The 26,470-nt window shown below is 44.7% G+C and overlaps 1 protein-coding gene across 2 annotated transcripts in view; it reads right to left on the bottom strand.

The window, feature by feature from the left end:
• Positions 1 to 26,470, bottom strand: part of Lrig3 (leucine rich repeats and immunoglobulin like domains 3) — a 50,652-nt gene that overhangs the window by 13,479 nt on the left and 10,703 nt on the right. For both annotated transcript variants that reach the window (XM_036170214.1, XM_036170215.1), the window contains exons 4-10: positions 7,088 to 7,219; positions 5,871 to 6,014; positions 4,678 to 4,821; positions 4,228 to 4,371; positions 3,675 to 3,818; positions 2,805 to 2,885; positions 1,623 to 1,694 (exon numbers count right to left, since the gene is read on the bottom strand). In XM_036170214.1, coding sequence (XP_036026107.1) covers positions 1,623 to 1,694; positions 2,805 to 2,885; positions 3,675 to 3,818; positions 4,228 to 4,371; positions 4,678 to 4,821; positions 5,871 to 6,014; positions 7,088 to 7,219 — 861 coding nt within the window. The remainder of the gene's footprint in view (positions 1 to 1,622; positions 1,695 to 2,804; positions 2,886 to 3,674; positions 3,819 to 4,227; positions 4,372 to 4,677; positions 4,822 to 5,870; positions 6,015 to 7,087; positions 7,220 to 26,470) is intronic.

Genomic DNA, 26,470 nt, shown 5'->3' with positions numbered 1-26,470 from the left:
AGAGATGGAGACGGCTGAGCCCATTATTTTCTCCTCCAGCCTGATTTTGTCACACGCAGCTCACCACTGGCAAAAGCAGTGATGTTCCAGTGACATGCCTTTATTAAAGCAAGTAAGATTCCAGGAAGGTCATCCACAAAATGAGAAGATACTCGGTGTTGACTTTATGTTTAACTAGTACCTTAAAGCAGTCTGAATTAAACTAACCAGCCACAATGGTTACTTTTTCTCTCTTTCTTTTTTCTTTTTCTTTTCTTCACAGTTCACACAGAATATAAGGAGGGGGGGGGGTTAAAATGAAACCAGTAGACCAGGAAACAAAGAACGGAGGTGCCAGACTTGGGTATGGAAAGAGTCGAGGATAATCAGGGAAGGTTAGAGAAAATTGAAGCAGAGGTTAATACTCCGCTGATCCACTAATTCCACTTTCCCAGAAACGGATCGGGCCAGTTGACAAATGCTTTGGCTAGCTTTCCTTTGAAAATAATCTGTTTCAATAACAGCCATCCTGGCTTGGCCTGGCAGCACTCACTTCTGCCGACTCATCCTGCAATTTCCAACTGTGGCGCTGTCTGTGGGGCTGGCCATCCGTGTCTCTCTCAGACAGAACAAGTGGTACAGCTGTGAGATGCCCACACAGTAGCTGATAGACAATACCCAAATACACAGTCTTCGTGAGGTACAACTCAAGTGTGTATTTAAATGAGAACAGTTGTCCGAGTTAACATATGGGAGGACTTTTGGCAACAAGCTTTCCTCAATGGAGCAAACATACTCTAGGCTTGACTGTGATCTGACTATCCAGATGTGAGGCAGTGTGACGCTAACAGTAACAATCGGCCAGGTCAACTGTCACAATAGTTAAGCCATACTCCCCACATTCAGTGTCTTCTTTTATAACTGAAAGCTCTCTACCCTGAAATCTCATTTCAGAAATGTGTGCCAAAGGCTCCCAAAGACGGGGCAAGGATTGAGTAGTCAAGGGCTAAAGGGTCTTTCTGAAGCCAGAGAAAGCCTAATCTTGTGTTTTCCTAGCAATCCCCAACTGCTAGGTGGGGAGTAAGAGACAGGGCTGGTTTGTCCATTCTACAGCAAGGGACAGCAAGAACAAAGCTTCTCATGACAAATCTCTATCATGGCCCTCTCAAGGACAGTTTTCTGATCTTTTTGAAAATTCAAGCCATCTTAACTGCTAAACAGAACCCATGAATCTTCAGGAACTCTATTTAACGTTTTAAAAAAGATGGCAATGGCTACCGAACAGTATTCTTGCACATACTACATGGGACAATAGATACTTATATATTCAGGACCTGGCAAAATGAGCAGACTATGAGAAGTGCCCAATATACGGTGGATTGCTTTAAATTAAAGTTGCCACTGCTTATAAAGATGAATAAACATGATAAATAGAGTGATGTTCTCAAAGGTATCAGAAAACACACAAAGGTAAACTCAAGAAGATAAACAGGAAGCAAGACTGACAGATGATAGGTAGATGAGCAAACGTGTTTTATAGTATAGGGAGGATGTCGGCAGAGGCTGTTTGTTTCCTATTTCAGGAGTCATAAACAGAAACCGTCTGGGACCACCCTTGGGGGAATTCAATGCCAGGTACTCACAGGTGTTCCAGGGCGTCCAAACCAGTGAAGGCCTTTTTGGTAATAGATCGAATGCGGTTTCCCTGGAGTGTTCTGGAGGGTAGGAGGGGGAGAGGGTAACAATCCGATTGTAATGAATTTTTAAAAAGCCATTTAAGGAGCAGAACTCTTATAAACGGGACCATTCTCCTTTGTGAACAATACTGTTTTCTTCAAGGAGACAGTGTGACTTGAAATACCAGACCCCTGATATCACGTTCAGTCACATTATTTAACACGGGTTTCAAAGCATTCAACAGACACCTCCATGTAGGAGGTTGAGTGAGAAATGCCTCCTCGGGCTCATAGATTTGAACACACGGTCCCCAGTTGGCAGTTCTGTTTGTGAAGGTTATAGGACTTGAAGGATTTGAAGCCTTGCTGGAGGAAGGACATCACTGGGGGCAGGCCTTGTGAGTGGACAGTGTGCCCCATTTCCAGCTCATTACAGCAGAGACATGGTCTCCCAGCTGCCACTATGCCTGCCCTCCCATCACGGACATCGAGCTGCCCAGAACGATAAGCCAACACAAAACTCTTAAGTTGCTTTCGGTCATGGCATTGTACCACAGCAACAGAGGAGCGATTGTCACACTCCGCAAACACAAGTGCTAAGCCAGTGCCTCTGGGAATCACACTGCTCCAGAGTATAGCTTGCTCCCCTCTTCTCTGTGGCTACCCTTCATCACCAACTAAAAACAGAACGATCTACAAGACCATTTCAGGGCTGACTGTCAAGTGTTTGCATCCTTTGTGGACCCTGATGTGGTATGATTGATGGACGGTGGACTGTTTCCCTTGAGAGCGAATGGTCATAGTACACTGTTGGGGTTTTCTAAAGGTTGGCATAGACACACGCCCTTCAACACAGTAGTCATTCCTAATGGGTAGCAGTCAAAATGAATCTCAAGTTCTTATCTAGATATCCAAATGAATTAGACAAATCCCAGGACTGAAATTTCTTCCTTTCACTCAAGGAAGAAAAGCTAATTAATACGCACACATCATGGGCAATAGCATGCACCTGGAGGGAGAACCTAGGGTGCAACCAGATGACATATCTACTTCTAATGTCTCTATGATGTCAGCTTATGGATCTGACTTCAATTAAGACAATAATCTTAAGTCACAGAGGAGGCAAATTAAGAGGCAAATTATACTCACAGTCGCCTCAATTTGTCCAGCCCAGAGAAGGCTCCATTCATGTCTTCAATAGTCCATGAAATTTCATTGTTTTTCAGATCCCTAATGAAAACACAGTGTTCTCCTTAGACATACTTCTCAGAAACCTCACATCACCACCCAGGCGGTGTGCCCAAAGTCCTCCTAACTGCCTCACCTGCTCCACCCACTTCAGAATAAGAAACACAGTTCTCCAAGGTGCCTCTTTATATCCTGAACTCCGCACTCAACATTTGAAACGTTTTCCCCAAACCATGACAGCCAAGCCAGCCCTGTCAAATCTTCTATCAAGATGGCTAAACCCTGCAGTCTCAAACAACTTGAAAAATACATTAAATTTTAAAACCAAGTTCCCATCACACAAACCGACATGCGCCAAAGCATGCAGCTAACATGGGAGAGATTTTTCAAGCAGCCAGTTAATTCCACACTTTTCTTTCCCTTAGGAAAGAAATCAGGTTGTGGTTAACCAGAAGAGCCAACATTCACCTTCCTATAACTTTTTTTTTTTTTTTTTTGCTCTGGGTTATTTTTAATCTATGTTTTATAAAGAAAAGAAAAATAGTGGACTTAAAATTGTTTCTCTCCTCAACAGTTCTGAACTTCCTAGTGATCCTGAGAAGGAAGGCAGCAATCACTGGGTAGTCTGATCAGTGTACTTTTTAATCCCTTTAAGAAACACACATGGATGAAATGGATGTATTCTAATCAAACTGCTCTGGGAAAGATTAAGACCCCCACTTTAGAGGCTGCACGCATTTCCTCAACAACAAAGGAAATCTGCTGAGAGAAAAGTGGGCACATTTAGGAACCAATTAGGTTCGTGTACCAAGAGCACAATGTGGAACTTACAAAGTCTTTAAACTGGAAAGCCCCCGGAAGGCACAATCCGCAATGTAGCTGACTTTGTTGTGCCCAATGTGGAGGGTATTTAGCAGACTTAGGCCAAGGAAACTGGAATCGTCGAGCCTCGATAAGTGGTTGAAAGCTAGGTCCCTGAAAAGAACAACAGCAAAAATAGCTTTTCTCATTCCATTCAGTACAATAATCTGTTTTCTAAAAGAGAGATGGTTAAAAAAAAAAAAAAAAAAAAGTTAACTGCCATAACCCTGTTTTAACACTCTGCCCTCACAGTACCCAGGGAAACATTCCTTCTCGTCTCAGCAATTAAAATTAAATAAATAGCCCATGAAACTGCTTTTATCAACATGCCACAGAGCCGAAGAGAGCAGAGCTGGCTTCGACTTAGTCACAACCAAAAATGCAGGGACAACAGAGGGCACTTAGGAAAAGTGGCTGTCACCTGGGGAACTCTGTTATGAAAATTTCACGGATCCGTGGTAAGGACCTCTGGTGCCAGCACGATCTCTGCTCTCGAACCCGAGGACAATGAAAGGCAACTTACAGCTCCCCGAGTTTCTGGCAGAACTCCCAGGCACCCTCGCTGATCCTGTTGATGGCATTCTGGCTCAGGTGAAGCTCCCGAAGCATCAGCAAGCCGTAGAGCCAGCCTTTGGTGATCTCGGTGAGGTTGTTATGGTCTAGCTGCCTACAGGTACAACGAGAACCAAAGGCAGGATCCGGAGTTCATAATCTAGTCTCGACATGCACGGCTGCCTGCAACCCATGACGCAGCCCTCATGTGCCTAGATATTTGGCTTGGATATATAAAGACATCAGCAAAAGATATCTGTGCTTCTACATTCTCAGATTGTCAGTAACGTCACCGAGTCACACATTACAGCTGTGATTATATAGTATGGAAATGTGGGTTTTTCAATAAGAGCTACCAAGAGTCCACTGAGTACTCTAGGGTCATTCCATCTGAGTGAGAACCGTGATAACCCACACTTACAGGATTTCCATGTTGCTCAGACCCCAGAAAGCTCCATCCATAAGCTTCGTTACTCCGTTTCTTTGCATTTTCAGAGACTTCAGTGCCCCAAGCCCTTGGAATGTGAGTCCATCCACGTTCTTAATCTTGTTTCGGTTCAGTTCACTGCATTGGATGTTACAATGAAGCAGTTAGTTCATATGGCAATAAAATTCTAGAGGTAGTAATAAAATGTGCCATATACTACTACAATATATTTAACCCAATCAGTGCTAAGCTACACAGAGTGTTTTTAAATTTCCCAGACTTTTTATTGACAAGAATTTCACTTTTTTTTTTTCTTCAATTTATTATGGGGAGGTGGGAGTGGTGAATGTCTGGGTAAAACCACATGATATATTTTTGGAATAATATGGGTAGTACATTAGATTTTCATTTCTAAACCGTTGTCTGCTAAGGGTAGCAGCACACAAACTGGTGTTCATCTTTGGTGGATGCAGCATTAGAGCGATAATTGTACCAGGAGGTCTATGCAAGAGCGGCACAGAAATCCAGCTCCACATGCATGCAAAGCTGGTCACCGTCATTCCAAATCAGTTTTCAGCTTGGTGCTTTCTTGCAGGCTGCAACTCTCTAATTCTGTTCAACGCTGGAACCACCGAGGGAGCTTTAAAAGTTCCCAAAGCCCAAATTGCAACCCCTAGAGGTTTTGGTATAACTGGTGTACGGTGCAGCCTGGGCGCTGAGGTTTCGAAAAGCCTCCCAAGTCTCTGTAATGCGCAGCCAAGGATGAAAAGCGCCCTTGCGGGAGCCGGTTCACAAACCAGCCTACCGTCCTTAACAAGACGGTTCTCTACAACCACTTAGCTATCAAAGCGTCCTGGGGTTGTTGGCATTATTCTCACAAACCACAGCTATTGAGAGACCCTGTGGTTTCCCCAGGTCCACAATGACACCTTTGTGAAGGGGCCGCTCAGGCATCATGCGGCTTGCTCCTTCAGCAGTCAACGAACATGTCTTGTCAGGCAGCGGCTGGCATGAGATACCCGGGAAAGCCTTTTCCCAATCTGGAGATTACACCGCTCTTGCCATGAGAGGGCAAGGCAGTTACCTGCTTCTCCCCTAAACTTCTCCCGCCATACTGTGGGCATCACAGCACAGACGCCAAAGGGTTAGAGGTGAGGGCATGACATCCAAGAGGCCACTGCACTTACAGGTGCTGCAGCTGGGGCAGTTTAAACATCTTGGGGGGCATGGCTGAGATTCGATTCCTGTTCAGCTTCAGCACCAGGAGGGTGCTTGCCAAGTTGTCAAAATATCCCGGTTCCATGGACATAACTCGGTTGCTATTGATATACCTGTTGAGAGTTTGAAGGTCAGAGGTTTGCTCAGGTTTCTATGGGAAGTCCGAGTGCATTCAGTCTCCCCACTGCAAAAGCTCTCTAGTGAACCTATCAGTTCACTAGACTATCAGTGAGTATTTCAAAGTTTTCAACACTGAGGTCCCTGTAAACAAATTAAGGTTTATACATATGGGCTGGCATATTGGCTCATTGGCAGGATCCTCACCTGGTATGTACGAAGAAGCCCTGGGTTCCATATCCAGTACCAGAAAAATAATAAATAAAAAGATCCACACACTGCAGCTTTAATATAAAATGCGTGGTGCTCCAACGTTTATTCTCCAGCACAGGTACTCTTTTAGAAGGTGGTAAAGCCTTTGGGAGGCGGGGCTTAGCTAGAAGAAGTAGACTGTAGAGGGCGGGACTCGGGGTCTTATGATCTGGCTTGACTTCCTGTCCACACCGTGAAAGGGCTGCCTGCCATGATGGACTGTACCCTCAAACTGTCAGTCAAATTAAGTCCCGCCCTCCTTTACATGGGTTCTTGTCAGGAATTGAGTGACAGCGGCAAGTAAAGTAATAATACACACATCGTGACAGGAAAGACTGACTGACATCTTTAAAGGTGACAAATATCCGTTAAAGACACATAGAGACGTTGTGTGGAATTAGTTATTAATAAAAATACACCAAGACTCTAGTTCGGGGCATATTTTTTTTAAATTGTGACACGAAATCGTAAGAAAGAAGATTGTGCCTATTTAGGCTTATGCCAATTTCAACTCAGTAAGAAAGATACATTTTGGGGGCTGGAGAGATGGCTCAGTGGTTAAGAGCATACTGGCTGCTCTTCCAGAAGACCTGGGTTCAATTCCCAGCACCCACATGGCAGCTCACAACTGTCTGTAATTCCAGTTCCAGAGGATCTGACACCTTCACACTTATGCACATAAAATAAATTTAAATAAGTTTTTTTAAAGTTACATTTTAATCCAACGACAGTAAAATCGTGTTTGCTGTATCTTAAAGCCCACCCTATTCTAACAATATTCTCCCTGCGGTGAAAGGCTTTGGGAATTTATACTTACAGATGCTTGAGTTGTAAGGGAGGGAACGCAGTTCTAAGTTCTGAAATATTGTTGTTGCTCAGGTCCAAGGCCTCGAGGGACTGAAAGGCTTCCAGCTGCTCAGGGAAGATTTCATCAATGCTGTTCCCAGCCCTGCAATTAAAACAGCCCGGATAACAGGTCAACCACACAAACCAGCGGGAGAAGAGCACTGCCTCTTCCTGACCTGTTCTTCAGGAGTATGAAAACCTACTGGAGCTAAGCAGTACTTCTCAAAGATGAACAGCAACCCTATGGCCAAGTATTCTCTGAGTTCACGCTAGAGCAGATGAAGAGCGGTCCCATGTAAATTTGACAGGACAGTTAGCAGAACTGACTGCCATGCATGCAAACCCAACTGATTGACCTTTCTTCTTTCAGATTATTTTTCCAATTCTTCCAGTTTTATTAGATAGTAAATGAAATGCCTAGCGCCGAGTGGGCACACCAGACCACACTGCCTTCATTCCCCTTCCTAATATATACACATATATATTATAAATCTTCCTTCCCAATTCCTAATATATATATATATATATATATATATATATATATATATATATATATATATATATATATATATATATATATATATGTATATATATATATATATATATATATATATATATACATATATATACACATATTTTAAACTTGCTGTATTTATTACTACCAGTGGGAGGGGGCTACACATGGTGAGGTCAGAGGGGACTTTATGAAGTCAAAATTCTCCTTCCACTTTGATGTGTTTCCATGGGATCTGGGGACCACAGTCAGCTGGGTGGATGAGCATGGCAGGTATGTCTACCCTCAGGACCATCTAGCCAGCCCTGTTTCTTCTTGATTCCCGATCTGATTCTTTCCTTAGAAAGTGCCCTCACACCACGGTGCCAATCAACTTCCAATACGCATCACCCTGTGGCTGCTTTAGTGCCCGGCTGGAAAGATCACCTGTTTTTACAGCAAGTTACTAAGCCGCTAGAGACTTCCATACCAGAGAAGAGCTACTGGGCTTTCTGCCTTACAACTGTATCTCAGAAGAGCAACCAGCCTGAACAGTCAATCTCTAGACACAGGTATATTAAGACATGCTTGACATTACCAGTCCTCAATACCAGACCAAAGTAGACCACAATGGTAGTCACTGGCTACGAATAACTCTTTACATAATAACGTAAATGTACACACACTCACACATAAGTAAATGTTACTGAGCACAGGGCACACTCTCCTAGTCCCAGCTCTCAGGAAGCAGAGGCAGAAGAACTGAGTCATGTCTTAAACAAAGTGTTCCTTTATTACAGCACCTATATTTCAAGAGCGCAATAGTCAGCGTCCCTGATAGCCTCGAACGTTACAGAACATTCCCGCCATTTTTCTATTACATTTCAGATGGGGAGAGGGGGTGGGGTGCCCAGTCAAGCTCTTACAAACGGACACAGGTACGAGAACTTCCAAGGGGAAATTCAGCACTAAGTGACTCAGTGCCAGAACTTGTGTGACCTGGCCTATATATTCAGTTCACTCCTGTTTTCTAACAAAATTGTCACTTACAACACGTTAAAGTAAAAAAAAAAAAAAAAAAGCCAGAAACAATCATAATAAGGGGTTTTCCCTTACAACCCCAGGAACAGTGTGATAATCTGAGCATTGCACACAGGACTCTGCATTTGATAAAACTCTCACTCCAGTACTTCTATGTATGGTTGGCAGTAACTCTTCCCAAGGAAATTAGAACATATATCTCATGTGTGTGTGCTCTTTAGTGGAAAAACATCCCTCGTGTGTTACATCACTTACCCAAAGCTGGATTTTTGCAGTGATCTGGGTTTATTAAGCTTTTATTAATAACTCAGAGACATCTCTCCATCTCAGAGGTTAGGGGAATCACTTACATGGGCTCCCAAATCCTACGCTGCATCACATCATACCGTGCACACCCCAGGTCTCTGCCATACTGCAAACTCCTCTGAGGCAGGAATTCGTGTTGTAATGTGATGAAACCAGAAATAATGGTGAGCACACTTTAGGTGCCCCACGTTAAACGCATTTCATATGTTAAGCTGTTGAATGATCAAATAATTTCTCTTTTACAAATATAAAAGATAATCTAACAGTCGGGAAACTAGAGGCTTTTTGTATGACCAGTCCAATCACTTCTGAGCCACCTCACACAAGCAAGCCTCAGTCGGTCCCTAGACAATCCCAGGTTTCTTTCACAGAACAGAGCATCAGAGATATTTTGGCAATTCAATTCTCACTGCATATGTACCTTCAGAAAGAGCTGCTACTTCTTACCTTGACAAAAATTAAAAATAAATAAATAGATAGATAGATAGATAGATAGGTAAACTCAACTTCTAGTTTCAAACTGATGTGGAAATCCAACTGGTCCCCGGATCTCTCATCATAGGCACTGCCAGGGTCCCTTTCAATCACTCCTCCCAGACAGGCCAGGCCTCCAGGGATTTGTGTGTCCAGCGCCCCCTACAGTTGGAAGGCTGACTTCCTGATGCTGCTCTCTCTACCACAAGCCAGGAGGAGGGAACCCCACAGACACAGGCTGGAAACAACACACTCAGTAACTTCTCAAACGACAGTTAACAACTCTTAGTCTATTCCTTTTAAGGACTTTAGGGTATTGTTCTGCAAGACCCAACTCATCAGAGAGTGTAACTCCACCCAAAGCAATCCCACACGGGGTAACAAGCTCACAATGTGTAGTACACCTTAAAAGCTGAGATGATAGTCAAGTTCAAAAAGAAAAAAAAAAAAAGAAAGAAAGAAAGAAATCACCAGTCCTACACACAAGTCACAAATTACAAAGCCCCTTGGATCCCCATAAAGCCGTACAGACTTTGTTTAGAGTCAAGTCAGCCATGACCTCTGGTTTTGACCGTTTCCCACATCTGGATTTCCCACATCTGGATCCGCCGGGGTACAAAGTCCTTGATCTAGCTGTGAGGTACAGGCTCATGCAAGTGCAACAATTAGTCAATTTCTAGGTCCCGGAGATGGGGGCAGTCCAAGTCAAGAGGCCTTCGGGTCAGGCAGGGTATAGAGACAAAACAAAATCACAGTTTGGGGGAGAGATTTCCTCTCAAATACACAGCCTGGTGTGTCTGTCACTAGGATGTCTGTCCTTCCTGAAGCTGCCCAGCAGCCCAGAAGTGCCCAGACCCACCCTATTTGGATCACAGCTCCGTTCAAGTCTGTCCCTGGCTTGGGCCTGTACTCTCTGGGGCTAGCCTGCCGAGACTTAAATACTATTTATTTTTGCAACAACTAAAAGGACACAATAGCTGTAGTGTTTGGTTTTGTTATTATTAGATTTATTTATTTTTTATTTTTTGCAATAAAGGGAGCAAGTTAGTTTTTTGAGGGAGGGAGAGGGAGGCCCACAGGTGTCTATCATGTTGGTCAAATAAAGGCTGCAAGTCAGATAACAAGCCATACACCTTTGGTTTATATATTCGTTTGTTTGCAAGGTAATTATGAACAAGGTCTTAAAACTGCCAATTACTTGAGTGACGAATAAAATTTTCCTTGCAGTAAAAGTCCGGTCCAGCCAAAGCCAGCAATTTCCTGAACTGCACAGCTCCTAAATTGCAGTGTGAAAGTGCTCCCTTCTAGATGGAGCATGCACAGTGTGGTCTTTGTCAGCCTCGACGCCCAGCACAAAAATCCCTCACAACCACCAGGATAATAGCGCCTGTATCACAAAAATGTAAATCTGCCCTAATGGAACTGAGTCCAATCCAAAGTCGAGTTTCTTATTACCTTAGACTAACTGGCAAATTACCACCTGATAGGTACTAGTTTAAAACAAAAACAAACAAATAAAAAGAACTTGCCTTATATCATGAAGGAGGGTTTTAAAAAGAAAGAAAGGAATAACTACATTTTAAAAAAAAAAGAAAGAAAGAAAATTTCTTATCATCCAAGACACTCAAAATAAATGTATTTCAGTGACTGGGTCCTGAACAACCACTTGCAGAAGACCAAGGTTCAATTCAGTTTCAGCTTCAGCTTTTCTCCAAAGATGGACAAATGCCAAAATTTATCAACACATTCAAAAGCACCCCAGCCAATTCCTACTGGGGCAAAATGTGTGCAGTTCTTGATTAAAAACAAATTCCTTATCCATTGCTGAAGTTACATGGACATGGCATCTTTCCATCGCCCCAAATAACAAGGCCTGGAGGGTGTTTCAGCCCTGTACAAACCCACTGGAGAGTAAGAATATTTGGTCTTGTGTTTGTTGATGGTACAGAGAGTCCCATGGTCAAAATCACTGCTGAGGTGACTTATAATTAGTCCCTTCAAGACAAACAGACCTTTGGGGCATGGCTGGTGGGGAGCATAAGACAGTTGCTTCCTTCTTAGCTTCTGAAGCAGCCACAGGAAAAACAGTAGCCCCAGGTATGTCAATCTTGGCTTCTAAGGTCCAAAAATAATGGTTTCATTTTGTTACCAATGCCATCTTCCAGTCGACTTCACCAGATACCAGAAAACGTAGAGGTAAATATGGCCTTACCATTTTTTCCTCTGATGATATTTACTCTAAGAATGCTGGAGGGAAGCCTAACCATGAGCAAGATCAAGATGCCCTTGCCTTCCCTCAAGCCTCAGGTCTAGTGGGGAAAACAACAGACAGACACAGAGTGAGGTCACTAGCAGGGTTGGTGCTGACAAGGATGGAAGAGACTTCAGTGAAAGTACGAGGGTTAAACTCCTCAAGGGCGCTGGGAAGGGCATAGCAAGGTCAGCAGGATTCACCAAGGAAGTCACTGCTGAGACCCCAGGGACACTGAGTTCTGCCGGTGGCAAGAGGGAGAACAGGCCAGTGTCGCTGCAAGAAGCAGAGGCCAATGGTTCAAACAAGAGAGAAGGAAGCCCAACATCTCAAGGAAATGGAAGTGGGCTTGGCTAGCCGGGATGCAGTGTTCGCAGCTCTAGATAGAAAGGTTGACGTTCAACAGTGAACAGGAAGCTGGGGAACCAAAGAGATGATGCCCAGGTGAAGAGCATTTGCTGTTCTTCCGGAGGATCCGAGTTCAGAGCCAAGCACGCACATCAGGTGGTTCACAATCACCTGTAACTGGAGGTCCATGGATCCAACATCCTAATCTGGCCTCTGAGGGCACCCACACACACGTGACAAATATATGCACATTCACATAAACAAAAATAATAAATCTTAAGACAAATAATGAGTAAGGTCGCTGAGATGATAGTAGGTGAAGTTGGACCCTGGGAACCATGTTAGGCCATGGCTTTCCTATCAGGATCGCTCGTGGGGAGAGGTCAGAGGTTTCTTAGCGAAGGGTAGGCGTGGGTAACGACTAGCTAAAAGGTAGCCAAGAACAGATGCAGGGCATCCTGTGTGAGGTTTCTAAATCAGCAACAAGGGCTGAGGGTGGTATTCTGGTGTCATGGCAATGACCAGTGTGGACGTTATGTTTGGGGGTCATGCACCACGGTTCCTCTCGCTTCCAGAGCACAGCCAAGGCTTTGTCCCCCCCCTGCACACAGACCCAGGTCCCCTGCTCTACAGCTCTGGCCTTGAGACCAAGTTCAACTCTAGAGGAGTTTCCCTTCACTCTGTTACTTTCATGTTTTGTGTTGGATGTGAGGTACTTTCTAAGATGTGGGACTCCCTGTTGCTTGGCAGGTACGAGGTGTGACAGATGAAAGCAACCAATACCAGCATTTTCATGTGTCTCGAGCTTCCGAGAAAGTAGTTGACTACACTCTCTCCACATATTAGGAATGTGTTCCTTTGATCTGGCACTGAGAACACCTGCTCTGAATGTAAACATGGTGGAATCACTCAAAAGATGGCTGGTGAGGCTAGAACAGCCACTTGATGTGGTGGTGAGCGCACCTACTTTTGACTCCCTGTGATCTCCAGAAAGTACAAGCTTCTCAAAAGCTCTCCTGCACTGTTAAGTGGATTAAAATGGTGATAATTTACTTCCTAGGTGAGAAAAGGGACTTCCAGAGTGGAGGAACAGTCTGGGTTGGTGAGGAGCAGGAATAGCAGGTTTTTTCACACTGCAATTCCTGGACCAATCAAGCTCTGGGCTCCTTAATGAGTAAGAAACATCTGCCAATAGCTTCAACTCTGTCCCACCTACTGTGCCAGATAAAAGGCAGCTCAAGGCCTTGCAGGCGTGATGTGTAAGGGCATGCAACTCTGGCTCCTTAAGGATGCTATGTGGAGGAGGCACTCTCCTTTTGAGAGGCTGGGAGACTGTGTTTTAGATACTGTAGTCTATGTGGAATGTTTCACCCCACTTATAACCCTCCTGTCCTATTCTTCTGTATCACTAACCACAGCTGACTCTGTGGCCATCCCATGCAAACCCTACTCTGCAAGCATATTATTGACAGGTTCTGTATGGCCTGGCCACAGGGAAATACTGATCTTGATATAAACTTAACAAGCCATATATAAAGAAATCACAGACTAGTAACGAAAATACAACATGGTACAAACACATAAAAGGGCATTTATTTCCAACATTTCTCTCTCTCTCTCTCTCTCTCTCTCTCTCTCTCTCTCTCTCTCTCTCACACACACACACACACACACACACACACACACACACACACACACACACACAAGTTTCCTTGAGCCATCTTGAAAACTACTTTGGCAGAAACAACTAACTCCCCTTAATATCAGACTTCATTTGAAAGAAAGATTTGGCAGGAGAAAGGCCTTTCCCATACAGATAAAAATAAACAGCCTTTGCTCACCTCTGTGAACAAGATAATGAGGAAGTCTCATTAAAGAGAACACACATGTTTAGACTGGCCCACCAGCACCGTGCCATCGAGAAAGAGAGCCAAGCATGGAAACGTCTGAAGGGAGACAAGGCAGCCACATGAGGAGGAGAGTGTCGGTGCTTTTCCGCTGAAAGCCAGGTCAACACGAAGTATAATTACCTTTCAGATCACAAGCAGGATCAGGATGGCTACAGCACAGTGTCTTAACAGAGGTCCGACAATGATCAGGGCTCCGTATGTCTGCCAGTTACAACCCACGTTAAAATGAAGAACGGAACAAGGGTCAAAAGCCCATTCATACCACATACAACACAACCCTTCTTCCTTGATCCCAGGTATGTAAGTTCAAATTGGCCCTCTATGTAAACAGGAACTGACAACACATTCTCAAAGAAGGTGATAAAGCAGGAAGTTACTGAAAATTGATTTTAATGGGAAATTGTTATGTACAATAAAAGCGAACTCTGCTTTGGCAATAAAATTTTGAAATTCTAGGGTTGGAGAGGTGACTCAGCAGGTAAAAAAACACTTGCTGCCTGGTCTAACGACCCGACTTTGAACCCTAGGAACCACACGGCCGATCTATCTCTTGTCCTCTGACCTCCACACATGTGTGGGAGGCATTCATGGGAATGGTGATCCCAGATGCCTGGACACACCAGAAAATGGTACACCTCCCTCCCCACAACAGCTGCCCAGGAGGGCAGGAAAGCAGATACAGAGATGACTCCTTGCAGGGATCAGCTTGTTCCAAGTTGAGGCTCTTTAATACAGTAATTCAAACTGCCGTGCCCAAAAGGGCTTCACTCTCTTCCTAGTTCAATGTCTTGCTTTGCTCCACTTGGTGAATCCAGCCAGCCAGAAATGGAATACAGAGGTCTCGCCCGGTCATCATGAGCCGGAAGTCAAGAGCTGGATGATGGGGCACCACCAATAACTGGATTTGCTATGGCGGCTTCAGAGAAGAATTGCAGAACCCCTAGCATTGTGCCTCCCTCTGATAGACTTCTTTGACAGTTTGTCCCTGTACCCCTGATCCTTGTTGCTCTCAGTTTATGCTCTCCTTTTCCTGGACCTCACCTCCCATTAGCTTTTCTACATTTGGGAATGTTTTTGTGTGTGTGTGTGTGTGTGTGTATGAGCCTGACAGGTTAAGTGTGCACCGTGTTCAGGCAAGAAACAGTTGTCTTCTCAGACTGGAGAGGCCTGGTGCTCACAGACGAAGTTTGAGAAGCCAGACACTGTTGTGATCCTTCACTACAGCATTGCTCAAACTTGAGCCAACAAGGAGAGCATTCTGGAGGCAGGCGTGGAAAGCACCGCACCACTGGGGGTTCTTCTGTGTCCGTGTCCGTGTCCGTGTCCGTGTGTGTGTGTGTGTGTGTGTGTGTGTGTGTGTGTGTGTGCGTCGCAGAGGAAGGGAGACCTGCCTCAGAGTCTGTGTTCCAAGCTCTCAGGAATGCCCTGCTGTTGGGAGTACAGTGGCAAGATCACTGCCTGCATTCAAGTCTCCCTCTTCTCAGAGCTTCTTGTAGTCCTGAAATTTCACAGTAATGTACTGACTGGAAGTCTTCGGCTGGCACACAGTTGGCTTTTTCAGGAGAGAACTATGTGGCTTCTCAGTTCTCAGATTGTTTTTTTTCCCCTCCTGTCTTTGGTAATCTCTTCCCTCCAGCATCTACCTGTGTCTTTTGGTGGAATTCAACTCACAGGAGCCGATTCCTCAGCCACATTCCCATTCCACCTCTCTCCTCCCTGAGTCTCCATCCCTTTGTCCTCTGGTTCTTTCTGGTAGAATTTTTCAACTTTCGCCCAGCACTTGCATCTCTTTGTTGAAAGGAATGTTTCTGCATTCTTACCTTCAATTTTACAACCTGGTGAATATTTGCATTTTCAACTTCCAGTCTATTCCCTGCTTGTATGTGTTTTTTTCCCCCACGGGGCTCTTCTGTTTTTCTGGCTTTAGCTGTTCCTCTTTCTGCCCCCAAAGACCAGATCTCCATCTAATGCCTCCAAATCCCCCTTTTCCCATTGGTTCAGACTTTGACTTTCAAAAGCATTAGATATTCCTATTTTCTAAGTAAGTTCTTTAAAAAAAAAAAAAAAAAAAACTAGGCAGGGCAGCAAATACATGCAATTCTAGCATTCAGATGGCTGAGGCAGGAAGATACTGAGTTCAAAAACCATTCTGACCTATGAGGCAAGACCTGATACCAAAAACAAAAAACAAAACAAAACAAACAACACCAAAACAATGAGAAGGAGGTAGGATGGAACCGTCACTAAGGGGGTAGAATTCGTGTCCCGCAAACACATGGCTCTGGATTTGTCTCATCACACACATCAAACATGGTGACACATGACTTTAATCCCAGTTCTCAGGAGATGAAAACAGGAGGGTCAGAAGTTCAAGGTCACTCTCTGATTTATAGTGAGGGCATCCAGGAGCACATGGAAGAAGGAAACTTAAAGAAACCAAGGGAACAGGAGCTTCCTAAGGACTTCAGATGACGGAGGAGCTGGTGACCAATAAGCAACCACACAGGGGACAGAGGGGAACTGTTTTCTGCTGGGATGCTGTTTTATCTTGCAAATTCTCAGTCTCTAGTCTACAGTGTAAGCAAGGCTGTTATCACCTGAGAAACTGTTAACAGAGATAAGTTGGGAGGATGTAACCTCAGCATCCACGTTTACCTTGTTTACCTCGGTGTCCCTGACTCAGAGGCAATGCCCTCTATCCCACCCAAACTCCAAAAACTTTCTGCTCAAGTTACCCTAGAAATAAACTTCTAATCTCCTGAGTCAGATGCAAGGCAGTCACTGGGCTGTGAGTCTGGAATGAGAACATGGAGGTCACACTATTTCTTATAAACAAGTTTTAGCTAAGTCTTTATTTATTTTTTTTCCTTTCCAGTTCTATAGGGTACCTCCACCCTTACAGGTTTTGAATTCCTGAACTATCCTGAGGATCAGTAGCATATGCACATATGTATACACACACATGCACACACTCATACACACACATACACTCATATACACATGTACACACACTTACATTCTCACACACATACACACATAAGCACACACAGTAACACATGCACACATAGGAACAAACATAAGCACACACAGGAACACACACATATGCACTCAGACACACATGCAAACATACACTCACACACACACATGTGCACACACACACACACACACACACACACACACAAGTTTTCACTTTCAGGGATATCCTCTACTTTCTTCCTACTTAAGTTTTTCATTTCTCCATCAGCTTGCAAACTTTTTAGGACGTTTTCATTTGGCCTGTGATCTTGTCTTTGTTCTTGTTGGTATTTACTTTGGGTGTTTCCTTTTTCTTTGTTTTAGTCTTTTCATTTTAAGGTGGTTAGGAGAGAACAGAGCAGAATGAATGTGCCCAGTGTAACACGCTCTACAAAGTCTTCTGCAGTAATTTAATCAGTAACACCACATTTTCCTTAAAAGTAAGCAAAGTATTTACCGCTAACTCACTTCTTCCGTATGAATAAACTGTTTTATTGGCCTAAACAAGAAACTGTCACTTAATAATAAAAACAAGGGAGTATGGCTGTTCGAAACCACAAGCAAATAGCCAGATATCGTTGAAGGATTAACTGTGCATGTATACACCAGGCTAAATTAATTCTGTTTGATTTGGCTCATGGAGCAACAGGCAGGGGACATGGAAGGGAACCTTGGTTTCTCTGGTCCCTCTGAGGTAGAACAGAGTATGTGGTGGTTGTGATCCCACAGGTAGGTGAGCCACACCCCTCTTCTGTGTGCACACTGGCATGGAGCTTGGGATTCTTATCTCAGAGGAGTTACTGAGCAGGACTGGTCAAGCCTGCAAGAAAGGAGGCAAGAGAATGTAAGCCTAGAGATGGAAGGGGCTGTGAATGCTGGGACATGCCTGGAGTCCAGCACAGAGAAGCTGAGGTGGCAGAACCGAGAGAGCGCCGGGTCTGCAGAGTGAGACCCTGTCCCACCAAACAAACAATAGCAAAATGACAAATGGAGGACAAAAGCTTTATTTAAGAAAGAAACGTATGTTTTCAAGCATGTAATGCCCAAACTGGAAGTTTCTTCCCCACCACAGAGAGGTAAGTTCTAGCAAGCACAACCACAGAGCAGGTCTCTCTGGGAAGGACGCTCACCAGAATGACCTCCTGCACCGACGTGCTTCGTGGAGAGTTCAAGGGTCTCTCTTTCAAGGATTCTTTCCTGCCACAGAGGAAAATGCCTCTCCCAATCCCCAAATTGTGCACAGGCACATATACGAAATTAAAAAAAAAAAAAAAATGGGCCCAAGCAGTTACATAACGTATCAAACTGTTTCTAATTCTTTGCAAATATTCTCTTTGATAATTACATGGTGTGGTGGGTGAGAACAAAGACTCCCATTCCGTGAGCTGAATGTGTGCCCGAATCTGAAACATTTTTTTTCCTTGGAAGAATCCTGCTATCTAGTCTAGACCCATGTCATGTGTGGGATTACAATGAAAACTGACCAAATTCAAAAGCGCCTCTCTCTCTCTCTCTCTCTCTCTCTCTCTCTCTCTCTCTATCTCTATCTCTATCTCTCTCTCTCTCTCTCAATAGACACACATACACACACATACACATGTCTGTTTATATGTACACGTGTGTATTCACTCTGACTACTGCATGTTACATTTCTTTGCTGTGAAAACTTTAAGTTGCCCATATATACTAAAATCCACCGTTTCCCCGCAAACACCGAATGTATCCTATGCTGTAAAGTACCTGAGGTGTGGCTATTCCCTTCAGGTTCCTGCTGCCTTCGACCTCTCTCTACAGACCGCCAGACTGCCCTCCCCTCTGGCTGCAGCTAGGCAACATGGGGACGGGCCAGCCAAGCAGGTGGCAGTGAGCGACAGGAAGGCCGCGGTGTCCGTGTCTGTGACTGCCTTCCCTTTCAGGATTTGAACTTACTGCTTAAGTAACTTTCATCCAAAGAGAGACAAGGTCTGTTGTCTACAACACTGTTTCCGTCTTCAACTAACAAGAGCCCTCAACCTCCGGCCTTAGGAAGCTGCCAGAGAAACTGAGGGAAGAGAAGGAAGGGGCAGAAAGCAACCCGACCAGAAGGGTGGTGCGTGTTGAGTCTTGCCACCCCAAATCACGGAGTGCTAACTGGCTAGAACTCTGCTTTGTCGGTCTTGGCAGAACGCGCCTCACTTGGCATAGAGATGCTTCCTGGTAGACGTCGTCCCCAGTGCCGCAAAGCTGTGCTTGAAATGGCTCACCCCAAGTGGGTGGGAACGGCGAGGCTGGGGTAGCACAGTTCTGCTGCGGCAAGCATTCTGGTAGGACAAGCAAGGGAGGGGAGGTCAGTTTTAGGGGCTTCAAGAAGGTCCACTGACGAAAGATTGCCCAGCGGGTCCCTTCTGTCAAATCTACAACTCTTGGTTTGTTTTTGTTTTTTTTTTTGGCTGAGCTTGGGGTGGGGTGGGATCAGGTTTAATAAGTAAAAACAAGTTGTAGCAGATGGAGGAACAGAAAAGCTAACTGTGTGCTTAACTAGGAGCAAGCCATCCGTCCATTCATGCCTCTGTCCATCCAACAAATGTGTGCCGAGAACTTTCCATGTACCAAACACCAGCAAGCAAGCCATGTCCTCATGGGGATAGAAACAGAAATAAAATATCAGTTTGGGGAGGTTCCATTTGGAAGAGGAAAAAAAAACAGAAGCTTTAAAATCATGAATACAACTGGAAGAAGTGGTTTACAGACACACTTGAAAACGTAAATGTGGCTGAGCATGGTGGCCCAGGCCTTTGTCCCACCACCCACTCAGGAAGCTCATAGATCTCTATGAGTTCTCAGCTAGCTAGCCTGGTGTACACATCCAATTCCAGGCTAGCCAAGACTGTAGGGAGATCCTACCTAAAAAAAAAAAAAAAAAGCACCACCAACAAAAAACCCAAAACCAACCAAATGATCAAACAAACAAGATCCCAGAAAGCTGGAGCTGAGGCTGAAGCACAGGAAGTGTGGAGAGCGAGGTGACCGTGCTATATGGGCAAAGCAAATGTCAAGACACCTGGGACGGGAACACCAGGGCCCATCCCTCGACCCAAGGAGTGACTCCAATTTGGAGAAAAGTCGCAGAGCACTGTACATCTATCTAGACCAAGATTCCACTTTTCTTTTTTTTTTTTTAGTTTTTCAAGACAGGGTTTCTCTGTGTAGCTTTGTGCCTTTTCCTGGAACTCACTTGGTAGCCCAGGCTGGCCTCGAACTCACAGAGATCCACCTGCCTCTGCCTCCTGAGTGCTGGGATTAAAGGCGTGAGCCACCACCACCCGGCCCCTAGATTCCACTTTTGACCTAACGAGCCACGTAAAGACACTGGGAGCTCTCAAAGGCCATGCAACAATGACAAATGCGTATTTCAAATCTAGTCATTCTAGGCAGAGGATGGAAAACCCCAAAAGTCTATATTCTGGGGACAGGCTAGTATAATGAGCAAATGTGGTGGTATTATGTTCCCCAAAATATTGTGTGACCCTAATAAACTTATCTGGGGTCAGAAACAGAACAGCCACTAGACATAGAGGCCAGAAAATGGTGGCACTCACGCCTTTAATCCTATCACTTGGGAGGCAGAAATCCATCCAGATCTCTGTGAGTTCAAGGCCACACTAAAAACAGCTAGGCTTGGTGACTCATGCCTTTACCTAGGAAGTGAGGGCAGAAAGCAGAGAGGTATATAAGGTGTGAAAACCAGGAACTAGGTTGGTTAAGCTTTTAGGCTTCTGAGCAGCAGAGTTCAGCTGAGACCCACTTGGATGTGAACATAGAAGTTTCCAGTCTGAGGAAACAGAATCCCTGAGAAGTTGGCCAGGTGAGGTTAGCTGTGGCCTGTTCTCTCTCTGATCTTCCAGCATTCACCCCAATACCTGGCCCTGGATCTGTTTTTATTAATAAGACCTTATAAGATTTGTACTACAAGCAAATACCACAGGAAACAATGGGACACAGATACAGCTCTGTGCACAGCAAATTCTCTTTTGTATGAACTATATATAAACATTGTAAGGTCCAATAAAATACCACGTATGGGATTAAGATGCTCACGTGTTTATTTTGTGGGACTTTCACTCCGTGAACACAACAGTATCTGGTTTGCATACATGGGAGAAGGGTAGAATCCACTAAAGCATGACTCTTTGAATGAAGGAAGACACTAACTAGTCCATTCATCCATCCTCAGGACAGCATGTGCTCAGGAAGCATTTTGCAGTTCAGCTGGTCAAATTCCATCAGCTCCTCTACAACCAGATGTGGGCAAGCACTGGGTATGGTCGATGCCCACTTAATCAAAACAAAGCTTGTTGATTCCCCCTCAGAAACCTATGTTTTACTTTTGGCTAAAGTCTGATCCTCAGCTTTCTTAATATGACAAACTGGTGACCTCTTTCCAAATACTGACTTAGGAGGGTTTTGGTTAAAACAACTATTTGTGCTTTTACCTCCTAGTTATAAAATTATTTAGACACGTCACTACTTGAAATGTTTGTAATGCTTGTCTTCCCATATGCAGCTTGATTTCTGAACTACGAACCTACTCAAATCATTGGTGCTAGATTTAAAAGCTATGAATTGAGCTTGGTGAATTCCTCAGATAAACTCAGTATTACACAACCAAGCAACAGTTCCTTAAATGAAGCCCAAACACATCCAAGAGTCTGAATTTTGGAAAGCATGAGAACTGTATAATTAATATGGGTTGTACTCACTATATAAGTAACAGAATATGTACATATATATTTCTCCAGATTTATGATAGGATGACATCCCAGAAAACACATCATATACAGAAAAATTGTAAGTTAAAAATGTGTTTAATAGCAAACCTAACCTGCTGGTCATACAAGCTTAGGCTCAACCTATCGCAAACATGCTCAGACATATATTTACCTACAGATAGGCAAAACCATCTAATGGAAGCCTATTTTACAATTAGGTGCTGTCCCACGTAACTTGCTATATACACTGAAAGCAGGACCACTGTACGGGCACACTCTTAAACCATCAACCAGCCTAAATACTGAGTTGAAACACCACGGTTAAGTGTTTGGGGCAATGTACTACATTCTCCTTTCTCTTCGATTGTTATGCTCCATCCCGTGCATGAACCAGAAGACAACGCTTGTGTCACAGCCAGAGATGAACAACCGCCTTATGTGACTCTAACACACTCCAGGGCTCTGAATAGAGAAAAAACCGTCGGACCTGTGGGTGACAGGCATGTCACAACTGTTGATCCTCAAAGCCACAAAGGGCCCTTGATTTTTGAAAAGGAACAGTATGTTGACTATCTAAAAGGAGGAGGGAGGGAGGGAGGGAGGGAGGAAGGGAGAGAGAGAGAGAGAGAGAGAAAGAGAAAGGCGATTCTGCTACTTGAAAAAGTTAAGAGCTCGCCCGTGACTCCTTCTAAACCAGCCAATAAGGAAGAACCTCCATGAGCTCATCCTACCAACCTGTCAACATTTTCTCCCTGACATCCATGTTCTACCCAGGTAGCAACGGCTGCACCTCAAAGCCTTGGGTACCCACAACCCCTGGGCATCACCTCTCTTTAGTAGTCATACCAGCTCCCCTTCCCACTGTTAGAGCCACTACACAGCCTGACACACACCAAGTCCTCCTCTTCTTTGCTCTCTGTCGCTTAGGAAATGATCAACCTTGTCGTTAGGCTCCAAATTCACCCATAAACACAACATATAGGCTATAAATTATGGTGATATTTTATTTGCGCTGAAATGTAAATTTTATTTGTATGTTAATAAATCAAGTTGCCTGGAGATCAGAGCTAAGAGCAAGCCATTTAACAGAAGTAAAGTGGTGGTAGCCCATGTCCTTAATCTGATCACCTGGCAGGCAGAGTCTCTGTGTGTTCAAGGACACAGCCAAGCGTGGGGACCCAAATCTTTAATCCCAGTACCAACCATAGAGACCTGGAGGTCTGGAGAGACAGGCAGTGACGAGGAAGTCATGTGGTTGGGTTTAGAGCCAATGAGAAGGCAGAACAGAAAGGCAATACAGTGACAGTCACACAGGAAGAAGGTCTCTTTCTCAGGGGAAGGACGGCAGTGAGTGGTAAGCTAAAGATAGTCGTGGCTCTTCCTCTGATCTCTTGGGCTTTTAACTCCATATTTGGCTCCATGTTTCTTATTTAATAAGACCGCTTAGAAAATCGTCTACAATAAATGTTGAGCTATTTACTATTATCATGTTGTGTTGCCCCCTACTTCTTTTTGACCACTGAAAGGAAGTTCGGGTTTTACTGTTAATTTACTCATATAAAGTGCCTACTGCTCTCTCCCTCATCTACGGCTGCCAAGATAATTTTTAAATTTCACTATCTCCTGTGACCCTCATGTTCAAGCAACCACGTTGGCACCCTCGGCCTCTGCCCCTGAGCTAAGCCCACAGCATGCTGTGGCTGCTGCAGCCCCTTGGAGCCCTTTCAAGTACGGAATGCCATTTGATCCTCGGCTGGAACAGAGGAGGTAGATGGGCAGACATCTCCGACTGTTTGTACAGATAAACAAGGAAGAATTAATTAAGTCTGCCTCAGGTCAGACAGGCCAAGACACTGAGCCAGACACAAACCTGTGCCCCAACGCCAGCCCCAGTATTCGCTATTTTCGAGGGTTCTATGTGTCTCTCACCCACTGAGATTCTTCATGAACATTTTCCACAGGAATGGAACTGCCCTGGGCTGCTGCTGTAAGGACTGAGACCTCAGGAAGACATGAGTCCTACCTTGCCCCTAGAGGCCACACACCCTATACCTGTAAGAGTTTCAAAATGGAAATCAAAGAAAAAAAATCTCTGTGCTGGATGGCTAGTCTCATTAGTCAACTTAACTAAGCTGAGAAACATCCAGGAGGTTAATGAGGAGTACTTCCGGCTGCCTCTGAGAGGATATCTCCAGACAGGGCTAACTACAGAGGAAAACCTGGGCAGAAACGCAGGCAGCACCATCCCATAGGCCGGAGCCCACACAGAATAAAATGGAAACAGAGAAAACCCTCTAGCACGTAAACCTTGTTTCTCTGCTTCCTGGCTACTAAAATATCCCCTACTCTGCTCCACCAGGCCCTCCTGACAGGATGGACTCAAACCTTAAAATCAGAATTAAAGGTGACCTTCCCTTCCTTTTCTTCCCAGGCATTCTGTTACAGGACAAGAAAGACTGGCTAGCCATCACCACCCTTAAAACCTGAAGACCCTGTGCCCTGCCCACCCCCTCAATCCCCCCACACACATCAAGGGCCAACACTCCCTGCCACACAGTGCTATTTTTTTTTTTTTTTTTTTTTTTTTTTTGTTATAGTGTCTTGGCAGCTCAAGCCCCAACACCAAGGGAAGGGTGTGATTCACACACTTTTCTGTGCCTCCAACACATCTCAGGTACAGCAGGACAAGAAATGGGACAGAACCATGTGTTATCCACAGTAGGTTCGGAGGTCAGCAGTGGGGACAGACGCTGTCATCAGCACAGACGAGGACTTCATGCGGCACTTCCCTCCCTCAGCCCAGGAATCCAATATGGCTAGTTTTCTTCTGAAAGAGGTAGCTCAGTCTTATGGGACGTGTATGTGTGTGCACTGTGTGGCTGTAGGTGTATGGACGTGTATGTGTGTGTGCATTGTGTGGCTGTAGGTGTATGGATGTGTATGTGTGTGTGTTGTGTCTCTGCTGTGGATTCCCACTCAGGACTTGATAACGTAGCTAGCTCACAAAGTGAAAGGGACGGTCACCAAGAAAACCTGGTTTTCCGAACACCACTCTGCGTGACTTACAGAGACAAAAGAAAAGGGGGGGCACGGAGTCCCACTTGCTACTCACTCTGGGACAGGCTGTCACTGCAGAGTCATCTCATGAATTCGGAGCTCCTTCAATTGCCTCTCTTATTCTTTTTAATTTGGTCTTTTTAATTAGTGTTACTGCGGTTGGTATAATTTAACATTATTATTATTACTCTACCAAGTATGCATAGTTGAACACTGTAAATATCTAGCCACAGGTTTGGACTCTGTGTATAGAAGATCTGTCTGAATTATGCTAAGTACACATGGGCTTTCTATAAATATTCTCTAATTCGCATGTTAATTAAACACCAACTATACATTATTATATACCTGCAATAGGGCATGGAGCCACAGAAGTCTCCAAACACAGAGAATGGTGGAGATAAGGTTATTTGATAACCGGGTATCAGCTAGACAAACAAGGCAAGCGGGGTAAGGCAGAACGGATTTAGAGCTGAGCCCCAGCCTCCAACAGATACTGGGAGGCCATTGCTGACACCTCACCTGAGAAGCGAATCTTTTTCTCTCTGCATCCCCTTTTATTACATTTTTTTTTTTTTTACAGTCTTACTTATTTACTGTAGTGGGGGGTACATGAGCCACAGTGCACTGGCGGAACTCACAGGACAGTTGGTGGGAGCTGGCTCGCTCCGACCATACAGGTTGTGGGAAATGAACTCAAGTCCTCAGGCTTGGCAGAAAGTGTCTCTGAGCCATCTCGAAGGCCTTCCCTTTTAAACTGTCCAGTCTTCTTCAGCCATGCCCATTGCTTGGACTTCCTTCACTGCTTTCTTTTTTCTTCTCTCCAAGATCTACCCCACTCTGTAGACAACTCTTATTTGATTTTTATCTTCCCGCTTCAATGAGAAGGTGAGACATTCCTGCTATGAAGGCAAGGATTTTGGTCTGTATTGTTCCTTGCTGACCCCTGTCCTTAGAACTGTAACCTGACACATAGTAGGGCTCTGTCAATATTGGCCTTTCCTGAGCACATCAAAGGACAGCCACCAGGGCTCACTAACCACATCTTTGTCAGGAGCCAAAGCCACCTTTTCCTTTGAAGTTGGCGTACCCATCCGTTTTTCCTCTCCCTTCTTGATAGAAAGAAGTTCCACCATAAGAGGCAGTTTGTGAGCTCTTTGCTCGAAACAGATCCTGGCATGTAACATATATTCACTGCTACGCTCTAGGTGAATGAATCATCTCCCTCCCCATCGCTCCTCACTGTGTGTACCAGATGGCTTTTCCTGCCTTCTCTCCACAAATCCTCACAATGACTCTGGGAAGACAGGTACTGTTATTATTCTCGTGTTAAAGAAGAGAGCACACACACAGAAAAACCCACTGTGGGTGGGGGCTGGTCATGAATCCCAGGCCTCTAGATACAGGCTTTGCTTCTTCTCCTCAGTGAGGCTGACGGTGCAGGGTCTGGCACTCTACTGCTGCCCCACATGCCCACCCTTGAACTTTGACCTTTCTATAGGCACAACTCCTCCATAGATCAGGGCAGTCACCATGCTTCCGTTCTGCTGAAGGGGTAGTGTCGGACGCCTCCAAGCTGCTTTCTACACTGAAGCTAGACTGGTATTTCCAGGTATTACATTTGGTCCTCACACTGTTGCAAATCTCTTTAATGGCTTTTTACTGAAGCCCATGCTTTGAATTTAACTAGTACTTAGAAGAACATGGCTGG

This window comes from Onychomys torridus, chromosome 20, assembly GCF_903995425.1.
Source record: "Onychomys torridus chromosome 20, mOncTor1.1, whole genome shotgun sequence".
NCBI classification, from domain to species: Eukaryota; Metazoa; Chordata; class Mammalia; order Rodentia; family Cricetidae; genus Onychomys; species Onychomys torridus.
This window is presented reverse-complemented; position numbering and strand designations above follow the sequence as displayed.